Raw genomic sequence first — 17,381 nt, forward strand, 5'->3', positions numbered from 1 at the left:
ATGCTGCCAGAATAGAGGTTGGGGAACACACACTGAAAACAATGCTAGGGAAAATGTTTAGCTCCCGTGTGGAACCTTTGTAGGCAAGACACTGTGGGGAGAGTGTTATGCAGTGTCCTCACTGATTACTTGACATTAGAGTAGCAGTGGTTGTAGAAAGGAAGAAAGAATGATAAATTTCCAAATTGTTTTCTCTCAGACACTGAGTCTTCTTCCATGGAAAACTGACTTTCCCTGCTGTCATAAAGGAGTTGCTACATAAGCTTTTCAGCAGTTGAAAGAAAGAGCTAATTTTTAAGACCTAGCTGCACAGAATTATTATTCAATCTTTAAGGATAATTTAGCAGCAACAGTAGTCAAGACACAAAAGTCAAGACACAGTAGTATGTATGTATCTGTGCAAACATACAAGTAGTACATACACTGGCAGATACTTGCCACTCAATAAAATGGCATGCGCAAAGAGACATCTTGTAATTTGTTCAAAGCCAACTCACCTTTGGATTAGAAGTAATTGATAGTAGGTCCTTGTCTTGTAGGAGGCAAAAAAGGGGACATCTTGAATAGTGTGGGATTGTTTTTTGCAAATAGAGAGAACTATTTTTGGCCACGCTGTTATGGGTTTTGGAGCCAGACAGACTTTGACTGTCTATACTAACAGACAACAACTCTCCAAGGAACCTTTCCCTCCAAAACTTTGTTTCTGTAATGCTTAAATGACAAATTTTAACCCAAGTAAATTGTAGCAGTATTGAATTATCTTACCTATTGTAGAGCTAGTCACTTTACCTCTCAAATACTTCATAGTGAGCTAAATCCAAAATGGTTTATTGTTTAAGAGGTTTGTGTTCTCTTGTTGATTTTTTTACAATGATAAGCTGATAATAACAATGCAGGATTTAAACCTAAGACTTTGACAATAGTGGTCTAGTTTTTAAGGATGATTCATCCATCTCTTTCTACTTTCATCTCTCTGACACTTGGCTTATTGTTGGCTTTGAATTGGCACCAGAAACAGAGGTGAGTTGCAGACATTGAAGGATGTGGTACTGCAGGAGGACTGAAGCAGGGAGATGTAGTGTTCGAAACGCAAAACATGTTATGTTAGTAGGGGTTAGTTGGCACTAAACTTAATGGTAGAAACTCCTCTGCCCAAGACAGGTTGTTGGTATTTTAAGAGCTGAGAGATCTATATCAAGAATAGCCATTTAAGGGAAAAACAAAAATATCTAGTTGACACTGTTGAAAGTTGGTACTGACTTTGATGGGAAACATCTGGAAAACAATTAAGAGTGTGAAAACTGAGCAGGGCACAGGAGCTGTGGTCCTTTAATTTGAGGTGGTATCAGACCTTCATTTGATGTCACGAGCAAATCTTCCTTTTATTGGCAGAAAACTGTGTCAAAGGCTTTGAAACCAGCTAGGAAAACTTGGCTTCTTTATGCATGGAAGAAGCCAATTACCTGCTATATTCATACCAGAAAATTGGGGTTTGCTTTCTTCAATTATGTCTCTTATTTTAATGGGGGTGGCAGCTATGTAAAAGTAGAAGAAATTTTGTTTGGGTCTTCCTTTGTCCTCATTATTACAAGGTACGTGTAATAAGGATTTGAAAAGGCCCCAGGACATAGTAAGAGACAAAAATTGAAATAAAGATGTATTTAAACTAAACCCAAGTATTTTCCAGAATTTCTGCTACTTTCACCTCCCTGGCCCAAGTGGATATTTTAATATGTTATGCTTTGTGCAATAACAGAAGCCTATGTCAGTGAAAGAAACAAGAGCTGTTAAACATTGGGTCCAAGGTAAAATGTTAAAGGAGGTCATCAGTAGGAAATTGTTGCTTTTGAATAAAGTGCCATATGAAACAAAATTTAAATGATGACTGTAATGTTTTGTGGAAGGTATTAAGAACTCAGACATGTATCAGTGATTACGTGAAATACTACAATTTAAGAACTTGCTGAAATGAAATAATATCATCCTTCATAGCCACAGATAAGAGTGGCATTTTCTTGATTTGGAGTTGGCATTTGAGTTGTGATTTGCAAGCAAAATGTTATGAGGTAAGCATAAAACTTTAACATTCCTCATCTTAAAGTTGTTCTCTATTTGGGAAAGTTGCTTGGTACAGGAAGTAAAAAAAAATAGTTTTTCATTTAGAAAGCTCTAGGTGACATCAGAAGTGAACTCACATATTCTTAGTTGTAATTGGCCTTATAAACAAGAAGGGACAGTTTTAATTTTGTCATTCTTCATCAATAAAAGGCACCAAAACAAATAAATCTTAGAGCTATCATAGTTATGTATTGCAGGAATATATATAAACAAATGCTCAATTGATCCTGTGTTTGCAATTGGTTTAATATGTTAATTAGTGCTTGTTGGTAATGCAGCTGGACAGCCTGACAACTGGTGGATGAATGGGAAATTTTGAAGGGAAAAACTCTTTGTAAAACACTGAATTTCTAATGTATTAATAAGATTGTAATTGCCACTGTGCTTATTTCACATATGCAATGGTAAAATCTGCCAGGATGCAAATACAACATCCTTGTGGATGTGGAGAGATAGGACTTAAGACCTCAGTATCAGAGGCAAAACAATTACAAAACCAAATAATTAAAGCCAAACAAGTATATATAGCCTGGAAGGATTTTGCTGGTACTGTTTGAAATTGTGTTTTAAGGTCATAAATCTTGTGTCTTAAGCAAATACCTTTTCAAGGAAGGGGGAATTGAACTTCATGACCTAGGGATGTGTGGGATGTAGAACCCTGGTAAACTTGGATTCTTTAATCTCTGTTTCTTTGTTAAATTACCAAACTCACTTTAAGTCAATTTTTACTAAAATCATAATCTGAATCCTCTTATTAATTTTGGTAGTGTATCTTTCTTGTTTAGTTTCCTGTCTTCTGTCAAATTAATTCCATTTATGCATAGTTCCTGAACGAACCATCACTTTTTACGTAGTTAAGGAATATAATTATGCCCTTTGAAAATCTGTGTAAAACTTTACTTATGTCATCCTTAAAATGTTGCATTCAGCAGCAAGGTATGTAGTAATCATGACAAATGTGAAAATTCTGTCTAATATGAGAAAATTGCATGTTTGTCTCTGAGTAGTAAGATTAAAAATCATATTTATGGCTATTTAATTGTGATTTGTCAAATAACAGAAAGCTTGACAGATTTAGTTCCATCTGGTTCTCTCTTTGTGGTGGTAAATTTAGGACGCTTCTAATGTGGCAGTAGTACTGCTTTCATGGATCTTGCTTATGGGCATTTAACTAAATAACATGATATAATGAGCTACTTGGCTGTCCATGCAGTATTCTCTCTGAAAGGTTCAAGCTATAATAACATGTTTAAAATTGCTTTTTTTGATTTTAAAATAGCTAGCTTGCAATGGGCAAGGCAAAAAGTAACCTCGTTTCAGCGTGGCATAGAAATAAGTGGAATTGTTTATAATATTGTGAATGACTGATATAATCTCAGTGTCATCAGCCTATCACTTGGAACCTTGCCTGCAATACAGATGCATACATCTCCAGTAGACCTAAAGAGCAAAGGAAAAAGCTGCATGCTGGGGAAGCTTGATATCTGGCAGTCTCTTGGTTACATGCATAACCTGACACGAAATCAGTTTATATTTTATATTGAGGAATGAATAAGGAAATTTCTTTGTGCATGAAGGATCAAATGGCATATAGAAGGAATGCATAGACATAATTTTTGGTTCAAATGTTTCAATTTTTTATTGTTTTCAAAACCTGAAGGCTCCTTGCTCAACATAAATATTACTTTGAGATTAATACATGTCATTTTTAACTATGCTTCTTTCACTAATCCTAAAGTGAGGCTGAGTAAGTTTTATTAATGAAACAAATGGTTTTGGAGAGAATAGCTTAAAAATCAGTAGTTCACGTGACTGAGCACACAACTCATAGTTTTTCATTCTTATATTCAGTGCCCTGAATTGTTTCTGAAGAGGGAATTTAATCTGGAATAATTGACTCTGTGGCATGATGAATTAATTTGATCCAGAATTCACTATGGCTGGATGGAAAGTTAGAAGACTGCTTGAGTTTTTCCTTCTTGGAGGAGATAAATAATGATGAACAGTCAACATCTGAGTGGAAAAATTCCATCTCCTTACTTTGAGGAGGGCAAACTGTGTACCTGAAGGTTATTTTTATTTTGTTCACTCTTTGTATTTTCTGTCCTGCTGCAGCTTAACTCAAAACCATGTGTAAGGAAGCTAGTTCAAAGCTTGTGAGTAATTTAAGACTTCTATAGTGCCATGAACTTGAGAATGAAAAACTATTCTTGTAGAACATACCCATCAACTTTGCTTTCTTATAAACCTTTAACTGATTTAGCTTGCATTGACATTCTGTGCCTTTTCTGTGTCTTGTCTACTTCTTTGCTCTTTCCATTAGATCCTCCTACTACTACCACTCGACTGCCCACGGTTCCCTGGCATCCTTCGACTGATGGCACTACAGGTTTAGCAACAGAACCTAGAATAATAAATTTCCCAACATCAACCTTGCCAACAAAGCAGGACGACACTTGGGGTATCGTCGTTGGTTGTGTGGTGGGTGGGGTTCTTTTGCTGTTACTTCTTGGTACTCTGGTTGGAGCTGTCTACTATAAGAGAAGAAAGACATTCCGCGGTGACTACTTTGCTAAGAGCTACATTCCACCATCAGATATGCAAAAAGAGTCCCAAATAGATGTTCTTCAGTCAGATGATATGGGTTCTTACCCTGGCAGTATAAAAAAAGAAACAAAGCACCCAATGAACTTAATATCTAAAGATTATTTAGAAGACCCTGGAAAACCTGAGTTGAACAATGTAGACAATACTAACAGGTACCAGGATCGTTATGAAAGACCAATGGATTACCATGAAGGTGGAACATTTGGAATGAGTTTTATGCATGGTGAATTTTATGAGGATGATGACTTTGTTTCTCACTTAGATGGTGCAGTAATATCTCGGAGGGAGTGGTATGTGTAGTAACCACTGAAAACTAAACATGTACCTGCAGTTTGCTTCATTGGTTGGTCACTTTCAGATTGTTTATACTTACACAAGAGAAGGAATAAACTTCTTGAAACTTTTTTTTTTTGACGGTTTTTATATTGTGACTTGACACAGTGGAAATGCTGAATCTGGGGAAAATGTATTTGAGCTGCTTTTTTTTCCCAATGCTGTACTACTGTTTAAGATTTGAATTTTAATGCAGAGTGCTTATATTGGTCTGTGTCAGAGTTAAAAAAAAAAGGCTAAATTAAAGTTGCCATTCAATATTGTTTAAGAATAAAAAGTGGCTGTCTTGGCTCTCTGATTTAAAAAATAAGTTTACCCAAGGCAATGCTCAAATATAATCTTTGGGGGCTTGGAATTAATCCAATCTAGGTACCATCCACAGTAAACTTAATGCTTCTATATAGCAAATACTTTACCAGTTAAAATGAGTTACAGCAGAATTAAAGCTTTATTTTCTAGGGTTTTTTCTTCATAAAAATGAATACCTCTTAGCATTTTAATGAGCCTTCTTGTAACTATATACTTAAAAGTTAAGTCATTGCACTGAAACTAACTTATGAACAACATTTTGAGGAGTAACTGTAAACAGGTCAAAGGCTTGTATTTGAATAAGATGAAAAGTTATTTTTTTATAGTCATTGATTTCTAAAGCTTACTCTAGGGTCTGTATATATACATACAGTGAGATGTTTTGTTAGGCCTGTAATTGGCAGGATGTCAAAAGTCATTAATGCATACAAGATGCTCTTTGCAAGTTCACAGGGTGCAATTTTTGAGACCTGTTCTGGAGGTTTTATGGGAATCTTACCATTGAATTTAAAAGCTGGTTAATTGGACATAACTAAGGAGAAAGCACCCATATAGATTCCAAAGCTGGAGGCTAATGTGAATGTGCTTATTTTCCCAGGTGCCAAAAAGCATTAGATTTTCTATGACCAGAAGTTAAAGCAGCGGTTTTACGCTGCTTCTGACTAAGTTAATACCTGCTTTGAAGAGGGTAACCAGAGTTTCAGATTATTAGTAGGGAAATGAACATTTGCACTGCTACTTCAGGTATTGAATATGCATTCTTCAGTGGTGCAACTAAAGAGTCTATGAAACAGGAATTCAGATGATCTGTGCAGTCTCTGTAACACAGTGGATTTGTTTTCCCTGCAAATAATCCATACTGATTTTAAAATGACATTGTATCCATTATACATAGGAAATCTTGTCTGACATGTGAAATAGTTCTACTTTATCTTGAGCATATTCACCAAACTAAATCTGCAAATTATGTGAGGAGGAATGAAACAACTTTAGATGAATTACAGAACAACAATAAATTCATAAGTAGAATACTAAATCTTTTGAAGTGCCATCTTTAAGTGTTTAACTTGAGGAAATTGAAGCTGATAAGGCTATTAGTATTTGAAACCTGAAAAGAGAGAAGTCTGCTACCTTTGATGTGAAATAGGCTGATAATTACAGCTGCTCCATGAGCATTGAGGCTGGAAGTTCTTTTCTATCCCCATGGTGTTTGGTAGCTTACAGCATTTAGAGCTTCCCAAAAATAGTTATATTGAGTGTTGTAGACAATACACTGTGATTGCATATGACTGCATGTCTTTAAAAAAGATTAAGACAACAGCTTTATTTGAAATCCAAATGGAAAAGCATCCCTAGACAACTTAAGTTTGGGTTTGGATTAATGGAGTACTGATACATGATTGACTGAAGTCTCAAAAACAATAGCAAGTTATATTGTGGTTATCTGTAGTTTGAGTGCAAGCACAAGAAAAGGAGTGAAATTTCTAGCAGAGGGTTCTGATCCAAATTATCTCTGGAATAAAGAGATTATACCTCTCTTCAAATAAAAACTTGATATATCATCTTTAAAAGATGGTTTTACTTGGAAATAAAGATAACCATAAACCAGTTTTCCACATGGGATATCTTGCTTTTGTCTCTGTGGATTTTTTGCTTTGATTTTTAATATATGTGTGTGTATATATATATATATATATATATATATATATGTATGTATATATAAAATTCCTATGGGTTGAGTAGTTGAAATGTTCTGGAGTTAAAGTTATTAATAGGGATAGGGCTTACACGCGTTGCAATGTTTTGTACAATATGTCTACTGTAAAAAGAATTGATTGTACGTACAAATGGCTGTTGTGTGAATAAACTTTTTCTTACATTCTGGAACATAGGTATTGTTCAAAAATGTTTCACAGGTATGTTTTTAAAAATTGGAGGTGGAAAAGCACAATAAATCCAGAAGCTGGATAGAATGAACTAAGGTGTTTAACTGTTTGAGATGGGCTGTTTAGTATTCCCCTAAGAGCATAAGCTTATAAAACAAGTGTCTTCAGAAACTTTTAAGAAGATTAAGAGAATGATAAATGGAGGTGTTATGGAGGTGTTTGCTGTCCAAAACATTTCTTTTCAAGCTCAGCTGATAAACTAATTAGGAATTGCATACTTCAAGATAGTCTTGGTTTTTTGTTCTATTGTCTTTGTTTGCTTTAACCATATTTCTTGGAGTTAATCAATTCCTATCTATTTCTGACCATCTGGTGGTTAAAATGCTTTGTAGGTGGCACCATACATGTTAGGTGCTCTCTGGCTTGTGCAGCTTGGCATGGTGGTCTGGGTTTATGATCATTCTGCTGGTTAGACTGATGTTTTGCCAAAGCAATTCAAAACCAAATAAGTGTGCCCTGTGGTAATTGCATTTAAGTTTCTGTGTGTCACTGTGCTGGGATATTACTATTTTTCCTGGTGTTGATAAGCAAATGGGTGTTTGTCATCTCACCCAAAACCAGACTCAGTGGGTGGACATTGATTGAAAGCATAATACTTTATGATGTCTTAACATTATAGCAGAATTTACTAGAAGAAAATGCACCATGAAGTAAGGATGAAGCAGTCAAGGAACTCTTCTGATATAATCACAAGACCAAAGCATCTTCAAGAATTCTGGACCTAAGATTGTATATTAGTTGAGATTTTTCTCACCTCAAGAAGAGGGCACCTAGTATAAACTAAACTTAAGCCAGTTAAAATGCGGTGGTTAGGTGACCCTTCCACTGATTCATGTGCCCGTTTTTCAGGAGAAGTTATGAATTATGCTTGTGTCGTAGTTTAAGCCCAGCTTGCAGCCAAGCACACACAACTGCTTGCTCTCCCCACCCCCATCTCCTCCCACCCCAGTGGAATGGGGAGGAGAATCAAAAATAAAACTTGTATGTTGAGATAAGGAACAGTTTAATAATTGAAAACAAAGTAAAATATAATAATAGTAATGGATAATGAAAGGGAGGGGGAAACAAACAAGTGATGCACAGTACTTCTTTCTGGGTAATTTCCCCAGTTTATATACTTGGCATGGCGTTGCCATGTTCCAAAGGGCACCCTTTGGCCACTTCAGGTGATCTTTCCCAAATATGCTCCCTCCCAGTTTTCTTTTGTGCAGCTCCTCACTGTCAGAGCTTGAGGGGGATAAGCACAACTTAGCAAAAACCAAAACATTGGTGGGTTATCAGCACTATTCTCATGCTGAATCCAAACCACTGTACAAGCTCCTGAGAAGAAGTTAACTCTATCCCAGCCAAAGCCAGGACAGTTTATGGTGTCCAGGCTGGTATCTGATGGACACCTGGAGCTTATGCCAGGAAAGCTATTATATAAACCAAAGGTGGTACATTGCATACATTTTTGAGGAGCTAAGTAACTTCTGCAAGTTGTTACTCTAGGACTTTATTCCTTAACATTAAGGAAGTCACAAAAAAAGAAGCTTATTTCAGTTTTTTTCGAGTTACTTAAATATACTTTGTGAGTGCAATCCCAGGGGAATATTCATGTCAGATTTTGATAAGCAGTGAGGGGACAAGAAGTGCAAGTGTTGTATTTTGGGATTCTTTTTTTTTTTAATTGAAGTATTTTGCTGAGCTTTCCAGCATACAGGCAGAACAACATTAGAAATCCGAGGAATTGATAAATCATATTGCATAGTTTCAGGGTTTTTATCTGTAAACATACAACTTTCCTTTGGTAAGAGATTAAATAGTGAATGGTTGTGTTGCATTTGTATAATAATAAAGTGGACTGCTTTAGGAACACATTTCAGGTATAGAACTGGGTTAATTTTCAGTTTCTTCACTGTTAAATTTTCTGTTTGAATACTCAGTGTAAATGAGAGCATTATTTAACATATGCTGCTAAATTTTGTAGGTAAGTGTTTAGTGCAGCTGACGTGAATTATTCCCATTGTGAAACTTTTTGTTGAGCCTGTTGGCACAAGTTTAAAGCACTGATGATTTTAAATTAAAGTATACTAGCAGCTTTTTCAGTTTTGAGACTTAAAAATTGATTTCTAATCATAGTAAAAGGAGTGGCCTTTAAAGACTGACATGTTAATTTAGTATGAGAGTTGTTCAGCATTGGATTTGACAATGCTAAGGTCAAAAGAAAAATGCTGTAAAAGGAAAAAAACCACAGCTTTTTCTCTCCTCTTATTAAAATTTATTTTGAAAATTACTTTCTTGTAGCTTGAAGTGTGAAGTCCTAAAGATGATAGGTGGTCTTAGGGTTTGCTAGTATTTAGTGTTTGTTTGCATATTCATTGCTCCTAGTAGTTAGTATATGGGGGTTTTTTACCCTGATTTTAAATGTTTGTTTTTCAATTTTTTCAAACTTAAGTGTCTTTAAAGAAGGATTGTCAATAAACCATAGTTGCCCAGGTTTTTGTATTAACACCTTGTTATCTTATTTAAGTGCAAGTCATATGTTTTGTAATGTCATCTGGCCTTGAAATTGAGAATGAAAGCATGCTGCTAGTACTTAATAAAAGTAGTCCATAAAATTTCTTAAAGCAAAACTTTTGATTTCATGTACTCTCTTAATTCCCCCAGTTTTTTAGTTGGGTAAGTTGAAGCAATACTGCAGACGTGCTAGTGCAAGGCAAAGCTTTCTGTTTGGCAGTGGAAGGAAGAAGCATTTCTCAGAACAACACTGAAGTAGCTTATCTGAATATTGAAAGTATATGAACTTCTTAAAGTTGTAATCTGTGCTATCACATTGCAGATGTGCCCTTTAAGCAGACATCTTCTGTTGCTGTAGCAGGGGCTGTGATTGGAGCAGTCCTTGCTCTTTTTATCATTACCATGTTTGTGACAGTGCTGCTGACCCCAAGGAAGAAAAGGCCAGCCTATCTTGACAAAGTGTGAGTATGTGTTGGACTTTTTTTTTAAATTCAGTTCAAAGCGATATGCAGGAAGCATTTGTTCTGTACAGAAATTTTAGCAGCTATTCAGCTTTTGTAATTTTAGGGCTCTATTTTCAGAGTACATAAATGTGAAATCACACATTTCTGAAAAAGAAATTAAGAAGGTAAGAATTACTTTGGAAGTAATATAACACTTTATCTCTTGAGAAGTTTGGGGTTTTTTGAAAGAAAACTACTCATGGATATAACTGGAGGGCAAAAAAGGGTTCCCTCTTGACTAGTGCCAGTGACTGCTAGTTTGTTGTAACTGCAAGTAAATTGGCCATGCTTTGCAAATGTGAAGGCCCCCTAAAATTAATCCTGAAATGTTTGTAAAATTAAGCAAGCTCCCACAGATACATGCTTAGAAATTGCTGATTTTTTGTGCTTTCTGGAATGTTGGTTGTTTCTTCAAGTCTTTGGCACAGACATGCAGTTTACTTTATTCAATGTGATCAAACAAAAAAGAAGGAAACAAAAACATCTGAAAATATGTTGTCAGTAAAAGTGGATGATGTCTATATTCTGTTTGGATAAAAAAGTGCATAAAAAAGTAACAGGGGCTTATAGAATATTTGTAAATATCGGTCTTCTTACACCCCACATACAGTTTCTTACATCCTATGTACAGTTGACAGTAAAACTTAATCAGAAATGTTGCTCATGTAGTTAAAGAGAACTAAAATATAATAACTAAGAGCCTTTAGAATAAAATAAGTTTTCTCATTTGCATTGAGCTAGCAAGATGAGTCAAGAGTCTTCTTTTGAGCAACTTTTAACATGGTTAGAAATGCTGTTTCATGTTTGTTTCTCTTAAATTCTGTATCTGAAGCTCATTTATATGAATGATCTTAAATATTTAAATTTATTTATAACCACTTGCTTTCACTGAGAAAGATAAAATAGAAAAAGTCTTGCATGTAAGAATTGCTAGTAAGGCTTTCTCAAAGGCTTTTTAAGGGAATGCCATAATTTAAACAGTTGTTCAAGCTGTATCTCATAACTTAGAAACTGTTAGATACCAGTAGTTTCTAATCCTCCTTAGCTGCAGTGTATGGGGGGGAAATTCAGTCTGCTTAATGCAGGATGCAATAAATAATAAATTCCGGGTAGTGCTTTTCTACAAAAAGTGTGTGACAGAATAATAGCCAGTGGTAGACATATTCCATTACAATATATCACATCTGAGTCATTGCTGACTGAAAGGTTTGTCCCCAGGTACTGAGTGTTGGGTGATTTGGCAGTTAATATCTGACCATTCAATTGGACTTAACAAACATGTTGTGTCATATTTCATTCCCTCTGTACTACAGGATTGATCTTCCACCCATGCACAAACCAGCCTCATTTGGGGAGAGAACATTGTCAGTGCCACAGAAAGAATCTATGCTTCAGGTGAGTAAGTGTTTATATGCATCTTAAATTGACTTAAGGAAAGTGTTAACTGCTTATGTTAACTTGGTCTGATTTTGCTTTCCTGGAAATATATGGAGCCTTTCAATGGTTTCACAACCAAGCTGTTTCCCTACATGTGTGATATCCGAATCTCTTATCTGTAATGTTAGTCATCCTTAGAGGTCAGGAAACTTGGAGACAGATCATCTTGTATTTCTAACTGCCTTTGACAGGCACAGCCTTCCTTTTGAATTAGAAAAACCTATAGTTGATGTTGGAACCCAAGGTGTCCCTCAGACACTCTTGGATGTTCCAGGTCTAGGTCAGAAGCATCTGAGACTCTGGCAGGCAGCCGGAAACCCTTGTGGTTTTGAATTTGACCTATAGAACAATTTACCAACCTTGCAGGAAGAACAAGAAATCACAAAAGTTTAGATATTATAATAGAAGTAGTCACAAAGTGAAAAGAAGGATTTTTGGGAGTGGTACAGGGGGGTTTTAGGCTTTGTACAGAGGGGTCTGAGTTTTGTACATGGGGGTCAGAAGTTCCAGGATGGAGGGATTTGGGTCTGCCCTGTCTTCCTTCTTTCTCCTTCCTATCCTCTATGTACTTAGTGATGTTAGCACTCACAGATTAGTTTAGAGTAGAAAATCACTGTTCAATATAAGTGATAAGCATTAGGGGGAAAACTATAAACATTTAATACGTAATGTGTGATATAAAAGATAGCATCAGCCCCTTGGGTGGGGGAGACAAAAAGAGACGCATAGGGAGAAGGAGTCAGAGAGAATGTCAGGGAGTGTGTGTGCCTTGAGATAACATGCAATGAATTACCTTGAGATCAGACGACTGAAGACTACTGAGTCTTTCTTTGAAGGCCTGGGTTGGAGGAGAGACTTTACCACCTCCCGGGGTCACCCCAATCTAGGGGTGAACCTCGTCACTTGGCGTCCCTGGGTGGGCTGTGGCAAGAAGCCAATCTACCGGATGACCTCCAACTTCCACCCAGGAAACAAACACGCTCCAAAGACTCCAAAGAAAGAAAGAGCGGAGAGCTCAAAACAAAACAACCTGACCTTCACCAAAATAAATCATCTTGAGAGCAGCCCAGAGAGAAGAAAAACCAGAAGCGTGCCCAGGTTTTCTCGCCTGTGATCTGCTGAACAGTAATCAGGATCATCTCCAGACCAACCTTGCACTGATTCAGCTTTTAGTAAGAACAGTCGAAATTAAGAACATGGTGGTGGGGGGATACTCCCAGGAGCAAATCCAAATTTTGTCAGCCTTACAAGCGGTAGCATCCACACATCCTGTGGAGATGGCTCCAAAAGAGCTAAAGGCCCTATTGTTATGAGTGCAATGTAATTACCCACACACAGAGACGCATCTCTTGTTTGAATCAAATTTCTGGCAAGAGATCAACAGGCATTTGCATTACCTAGCTACAAAAAGAGATAAGAATGCCACAAAACTTTTGCCTTTGGCGAGAATAATGCTAGAGTAATTTTCACAATGCGGCAAGGGGTCTGTCATTTTACACCAGACAGCTAAGGCTCCTGCAGGAGAACAATGAGGAGAATTGCCCAGCCAGCAACACAGGGCAGCTCTCTTCAACACAGATCCAGGGGAAGCAGAACTGCCTCCTGTGGAAAAGCAAGGGGACGATTTTCCACCACGTCAAGTTGAAATTCTGTGGTAAGAGAATATACATAGCTTTATAAAGCAGTCTTCATAAGAGGGAAAAATTGTTCTTGGTAAACTTAAAAAGTGACCTTATCAAAAGCTCCCTTGCCAGTAACAACTGCCATTCTTTTGAGTTATTAATGGTTGAGGGGTGGGAATAGATTGGAATTTGGGCTTTGACATGGCTAATCTACCAAAGTATGAGTTTGGTTCTCGTTGAAGATCAGTACATCACTTCTAAATATTTGCAATTGTAATTTCTAATTTTATCTTTTCTGCTTGCATTTACCAGCATCAAAAGACCCATACCAATTTCATGACAGTTGAATTTTTAGTGTGCTTTCTGGGGTAGCTTCTTGTCATCTAAAGTAATGCTGTCCAAGCAAGACAGCAATAGGCAAAAAACTTTATTACCAGCATTTAATGTTTTTGTGGGTGTAGTCTGATCTAACCAATTTGTAGAAGTCACACTGGAAAGCTGATTCTAGCAAATAAAACAGTTCAAGTCAGTGGGGAGCAAGGAAGGGTAGGGCTACATTCTTCCTTGCAGCATAATTTTGAGGTGGATTGGAGTGCTTGGGAAACTCCAGCTGAATTCAGGCTTCTCTTTCACTAGGCATTATAGAGGAGACCTTTTCTTGAGAAGCTGCTTAAGCTAATATAATTGATTATTACACTTCATATAATAGACCAGTCAGTTATAGATCCTGGCCGTGGCCCCTAAAGTGTCTTGTGTGTGTGTGTTTATATTAAATTAATCAGTCAGATTTTTTAGATTCCTGCTTACATTGAATAAAACTTCCATCACCTATCAGTATTTGTAAGAATTAGATTATAATTGTTTTTAATAAAATTTTTGTTCCATCCTCAGTACATACAATAAATAATGTGATTCTAACCACTGAAGTGCTGAATCATAACACTGAGCTAATTAAAACAATCATTTGTTTATAAGAAATATTATTTTTCCAATACTATGGTGTATCTTCCCAGCTTTAAGGACCTTTTAAAAGTCCTTTCTCATAGAGGGGAAAAAAATCTTCACCTACCTTTAAGAAGGATTTTGATGGGGTTCTTAATAACGTTGAAAATATTCTTGTAGATTTTCTTTGTGATTGATGGTTACTAAAGCTCACCAAATATCAGTTGCTGATAAAAGCTTGCCTTATGTCATAAACGTTACAATGGGTAATACTTGTGTATATTGTTGCTGAGTGAAGCAGGAAACTACTCTGAGATCCACTGCTCTAGTAGTAGTGGATCTAGTAGTAGCAGCCTGATGATTGTAACATTGTGAAGGTAGAAAACATTTAGTTGGCATAAAGAATAATAGGTTTTCATCTTCTTACCTTAAAGGTGGTATAGCACCAAAGATGACACAAAAGAACCAGTGCTTTTCTCTGCTTAGTGGACATCATAGCTATTTCTTCTGTTACTACAGTACTCAACAATTGCAGTTTTTGAGGAATCATTCTTCTGCTAATATTTCTGCCCAAAGGATTTGAAAAATATTCTCTTCCATATAGAATCAAAAGATATGGTTTATTGTGGTATTTGTGCATCTGCAGTGCTGTGAGATGGCAAAATGACAACGCTAGGAAATGCAATTATTTGTCCTTTACGGAGCAACTTATAAAGGAGGTAAACATAAGAGAAAGTGTACCTTATTGCTTTCCTCTTCAGAACTTTGCTGGCTTTGAATTTTTTCTAGGTTGTGCTTACTATGGCTTCTGTTAATAGATGCTAAAGAACTTAGACTGAAGCTGGCTGTAGTCCTGGAATGTTTAATTAAATGTTTTATGAAAATGTATTTTGTAAATAGAGAAAAAAATCGTAAAGAGACTGAATTGAATATCTGTTTCCCTCAAGTTGGATAAACAGAGTTTTAAGTTGTATTGGGAGGAGAAAGATTCCCCTTCAGGTTAGGTGTTGACTAGACTTTATATAAGAAATGGATGTTGGCACAGCACTGTTAGTGTACCTGTCTTTTTCTCTCTCTGGAACTCCAGAACTGAAAAGACCTGGAGCCAAAGGCTGTCTTCCTAGCTGATACTGCCTCTAATCAGTATGTACTCTGTTATGCTTTAACTAATTTTATGCATATCTGACTCAGCAGATGGTATTAAAATGAAGGGAAAATATCTGGACCTGTGATAGTACTGGATAGCCAGTGTCTTTCATGGATACTTCTTGAGACTTGGAAACTTTTGGTTTACTTAAAATATACGTTCTCATTTACATGCTAGTGTTAATAATGAGCTACCAGTATGTACAATTACTTTGTGAGTGAGTACTCATAATTTCTCTGTACTGGTATTTGACAATACCAATTCATGTATTCTTGTGAGTCACTTAAAAACTGAGAAAAACTGCCTCTTGTATGGCCCTAAAAGAGTGAGGCAAAAGTCCAAAACATAGGAATACTATGGAAAAAAATTACATTATAGCTTTATTTACTATGAAGACTGTAAGTTCATCTTTGTCATCTCTTTTGTCAACAGCACTGTTACTTTTGTCCAGGTGTTCTTTTAATAATCATTGTCATGGAAATGCTGTTCTATTGCTCAGAACTATCTATTACATGTAATGTGAAAGAGTGGTGAGCAGCCTGAAGGTTACACCTTTGGTGAGAGAGGAATCTCTGCTTGGCAATGTGGTTTTTGAGGCAAATCAGGAAGAAGTTGAGCAATGGAGGAATTCCAGTGGCTTAAAGAGGATTTTTTCTATTGCATAATATTTTAAAAAGGAGTGTAAGAGGGTGCACTAATTCTGGCAGTCCTTGGAATCATTAGAGTTAGCTTCACTGTTTCAAACAATATATTACTAAGAAGCAAAAATTTCTTTACTTTCCTCTAAACATACTTGTGATGGGCAGTCTTTGACAATGTGAAAGAACTGAAGTTATTATTACCTTGGCAGGTGCTTTTGAGGAAAGAGAAAAAACATGTTTTGCACAATGCAGTGCAGCATTCAGAGTTGTTGAAGGATTCAGAATTTAACAAGGCTCTTCTGTAGAAACAGGAGTAAGAGTGGATAAGGGAAATGCAGCCCAGTAGGTATGTCTGGCCATGAGAAGACTGACTTGAGACTTGCAGCTTGGAAAAATGCTTCACTATTTAGCCAAGCAAAGTTCTTTAACTGTAGTATTTGTATTACTGATCAAAACAGGAAAGAAAAAGATGAAGTTGTCTTAGCACCATTAAAAGCATCAAATACCATTTATCAAATGTTGATGTTTCTGAATTAAATTTGAAAACATCAGCCACTGAACTCTTAAACCTAGTATAATACTGATTCATTTATAGATTATGGCTCTCTTGCACTCTTCTAGTTCTTTTCTAATGCTTTTCATACAGGTGGGAATATCTCTTCCTTGATGAAAAAGGAAGCAGTATTGTTATCATTTGCCTTAAATCAAAGAAAGACCTGTTTCGACAAACAAGATTGAATGAATGAATGATGCACAAAATATGCATCAATAAAATCATCTGCATTGATAAAGGATCTTGCAATAGGAAAAAAAAATACCAGATAGGGCTTAGAATGAGGCACAAGCTTTTTTTGGTAGTGGATGCCTTTGTAATGGAATTTCTAAATAGGAAAGGATCAGAAAAGGTAAGATGAAATTTTTAGTAAGATAATTGGTTCTTAATAAAGAACTGTTTGAGAAAGAGAATTCTTAGAGTGAAACTGAGGTTTTATGAAACTCTGCAAAATGTAATGGTAAGAGTACAAAGTTCTGTTAGGAATCCAAGCACAGGACCCCAGATTGTTTCTATGCAGGAAGACACAGACTATGTAGCTCAGCACCAGTTTTGTTTGACAGAATCCAATTATTTTGGTTGTCACTTTGTCCATGACTGTAAAAGGTATAATTGCACTATCTAGCAAAAGTGTTGTCTTTTCATGCCATGTGAAATTATTTCCTTTGACTTAACAGTTTTAATTGGATAACCAACTGGAACTTGCTGTTCTGGTTTCCAGTGT

At 36.3% G+C, this 17,381-nt stretch overlaps 1 protein-coding gene across 5 annotated transcripts in view; it reads left to right on the forward strand.

The window, feature by feature from the left end:
• NECTIN3 (nectin cell adhesion molecule 3) overlaps positions 1–17,381 on the forward strand; it is a 126,890-nt gene that overhangs the window by 38,856 nt on the left and 70,653 nt on the right. For 4 of the 5 annotated variants that reach the window (XM_053935081.1, XM_053935082.1, XM_053935085.1 and 1 more), the window contains exons 6-7: positions 10,135–10,273; positions 11,629–11,710. In XM_053935081.1, coding sequence (XP_053791056.1) covers positions 10,135–10,273; positions 11,629–11,710 — 221 coding nt within the window. Of the gene's footprint in view, positions 1–4,441; positions 7,345–10,134; positions 10,274–11,628; positions 11,711–17,381 lie in introns of those variants that run through there. The other variant, XM_053935080.1, reaches the window with a different exon arrangement.

This window comes from Vidua chalybeata, chromosome 2 (assembly GCF_026979565.1).
Source record: "Vidua chalybeata isolate OUT-0048 chromosome 2, bVidCha1 merged haplotype, whole genome shotgun sequence".
Classification (NCBI taxonomy): domain Eukaryota; kingdom Metazoa; phylum Chordata; class Aves; order Passeriformes; family Viduidae; genus Vidua; species Vidua chalybeata.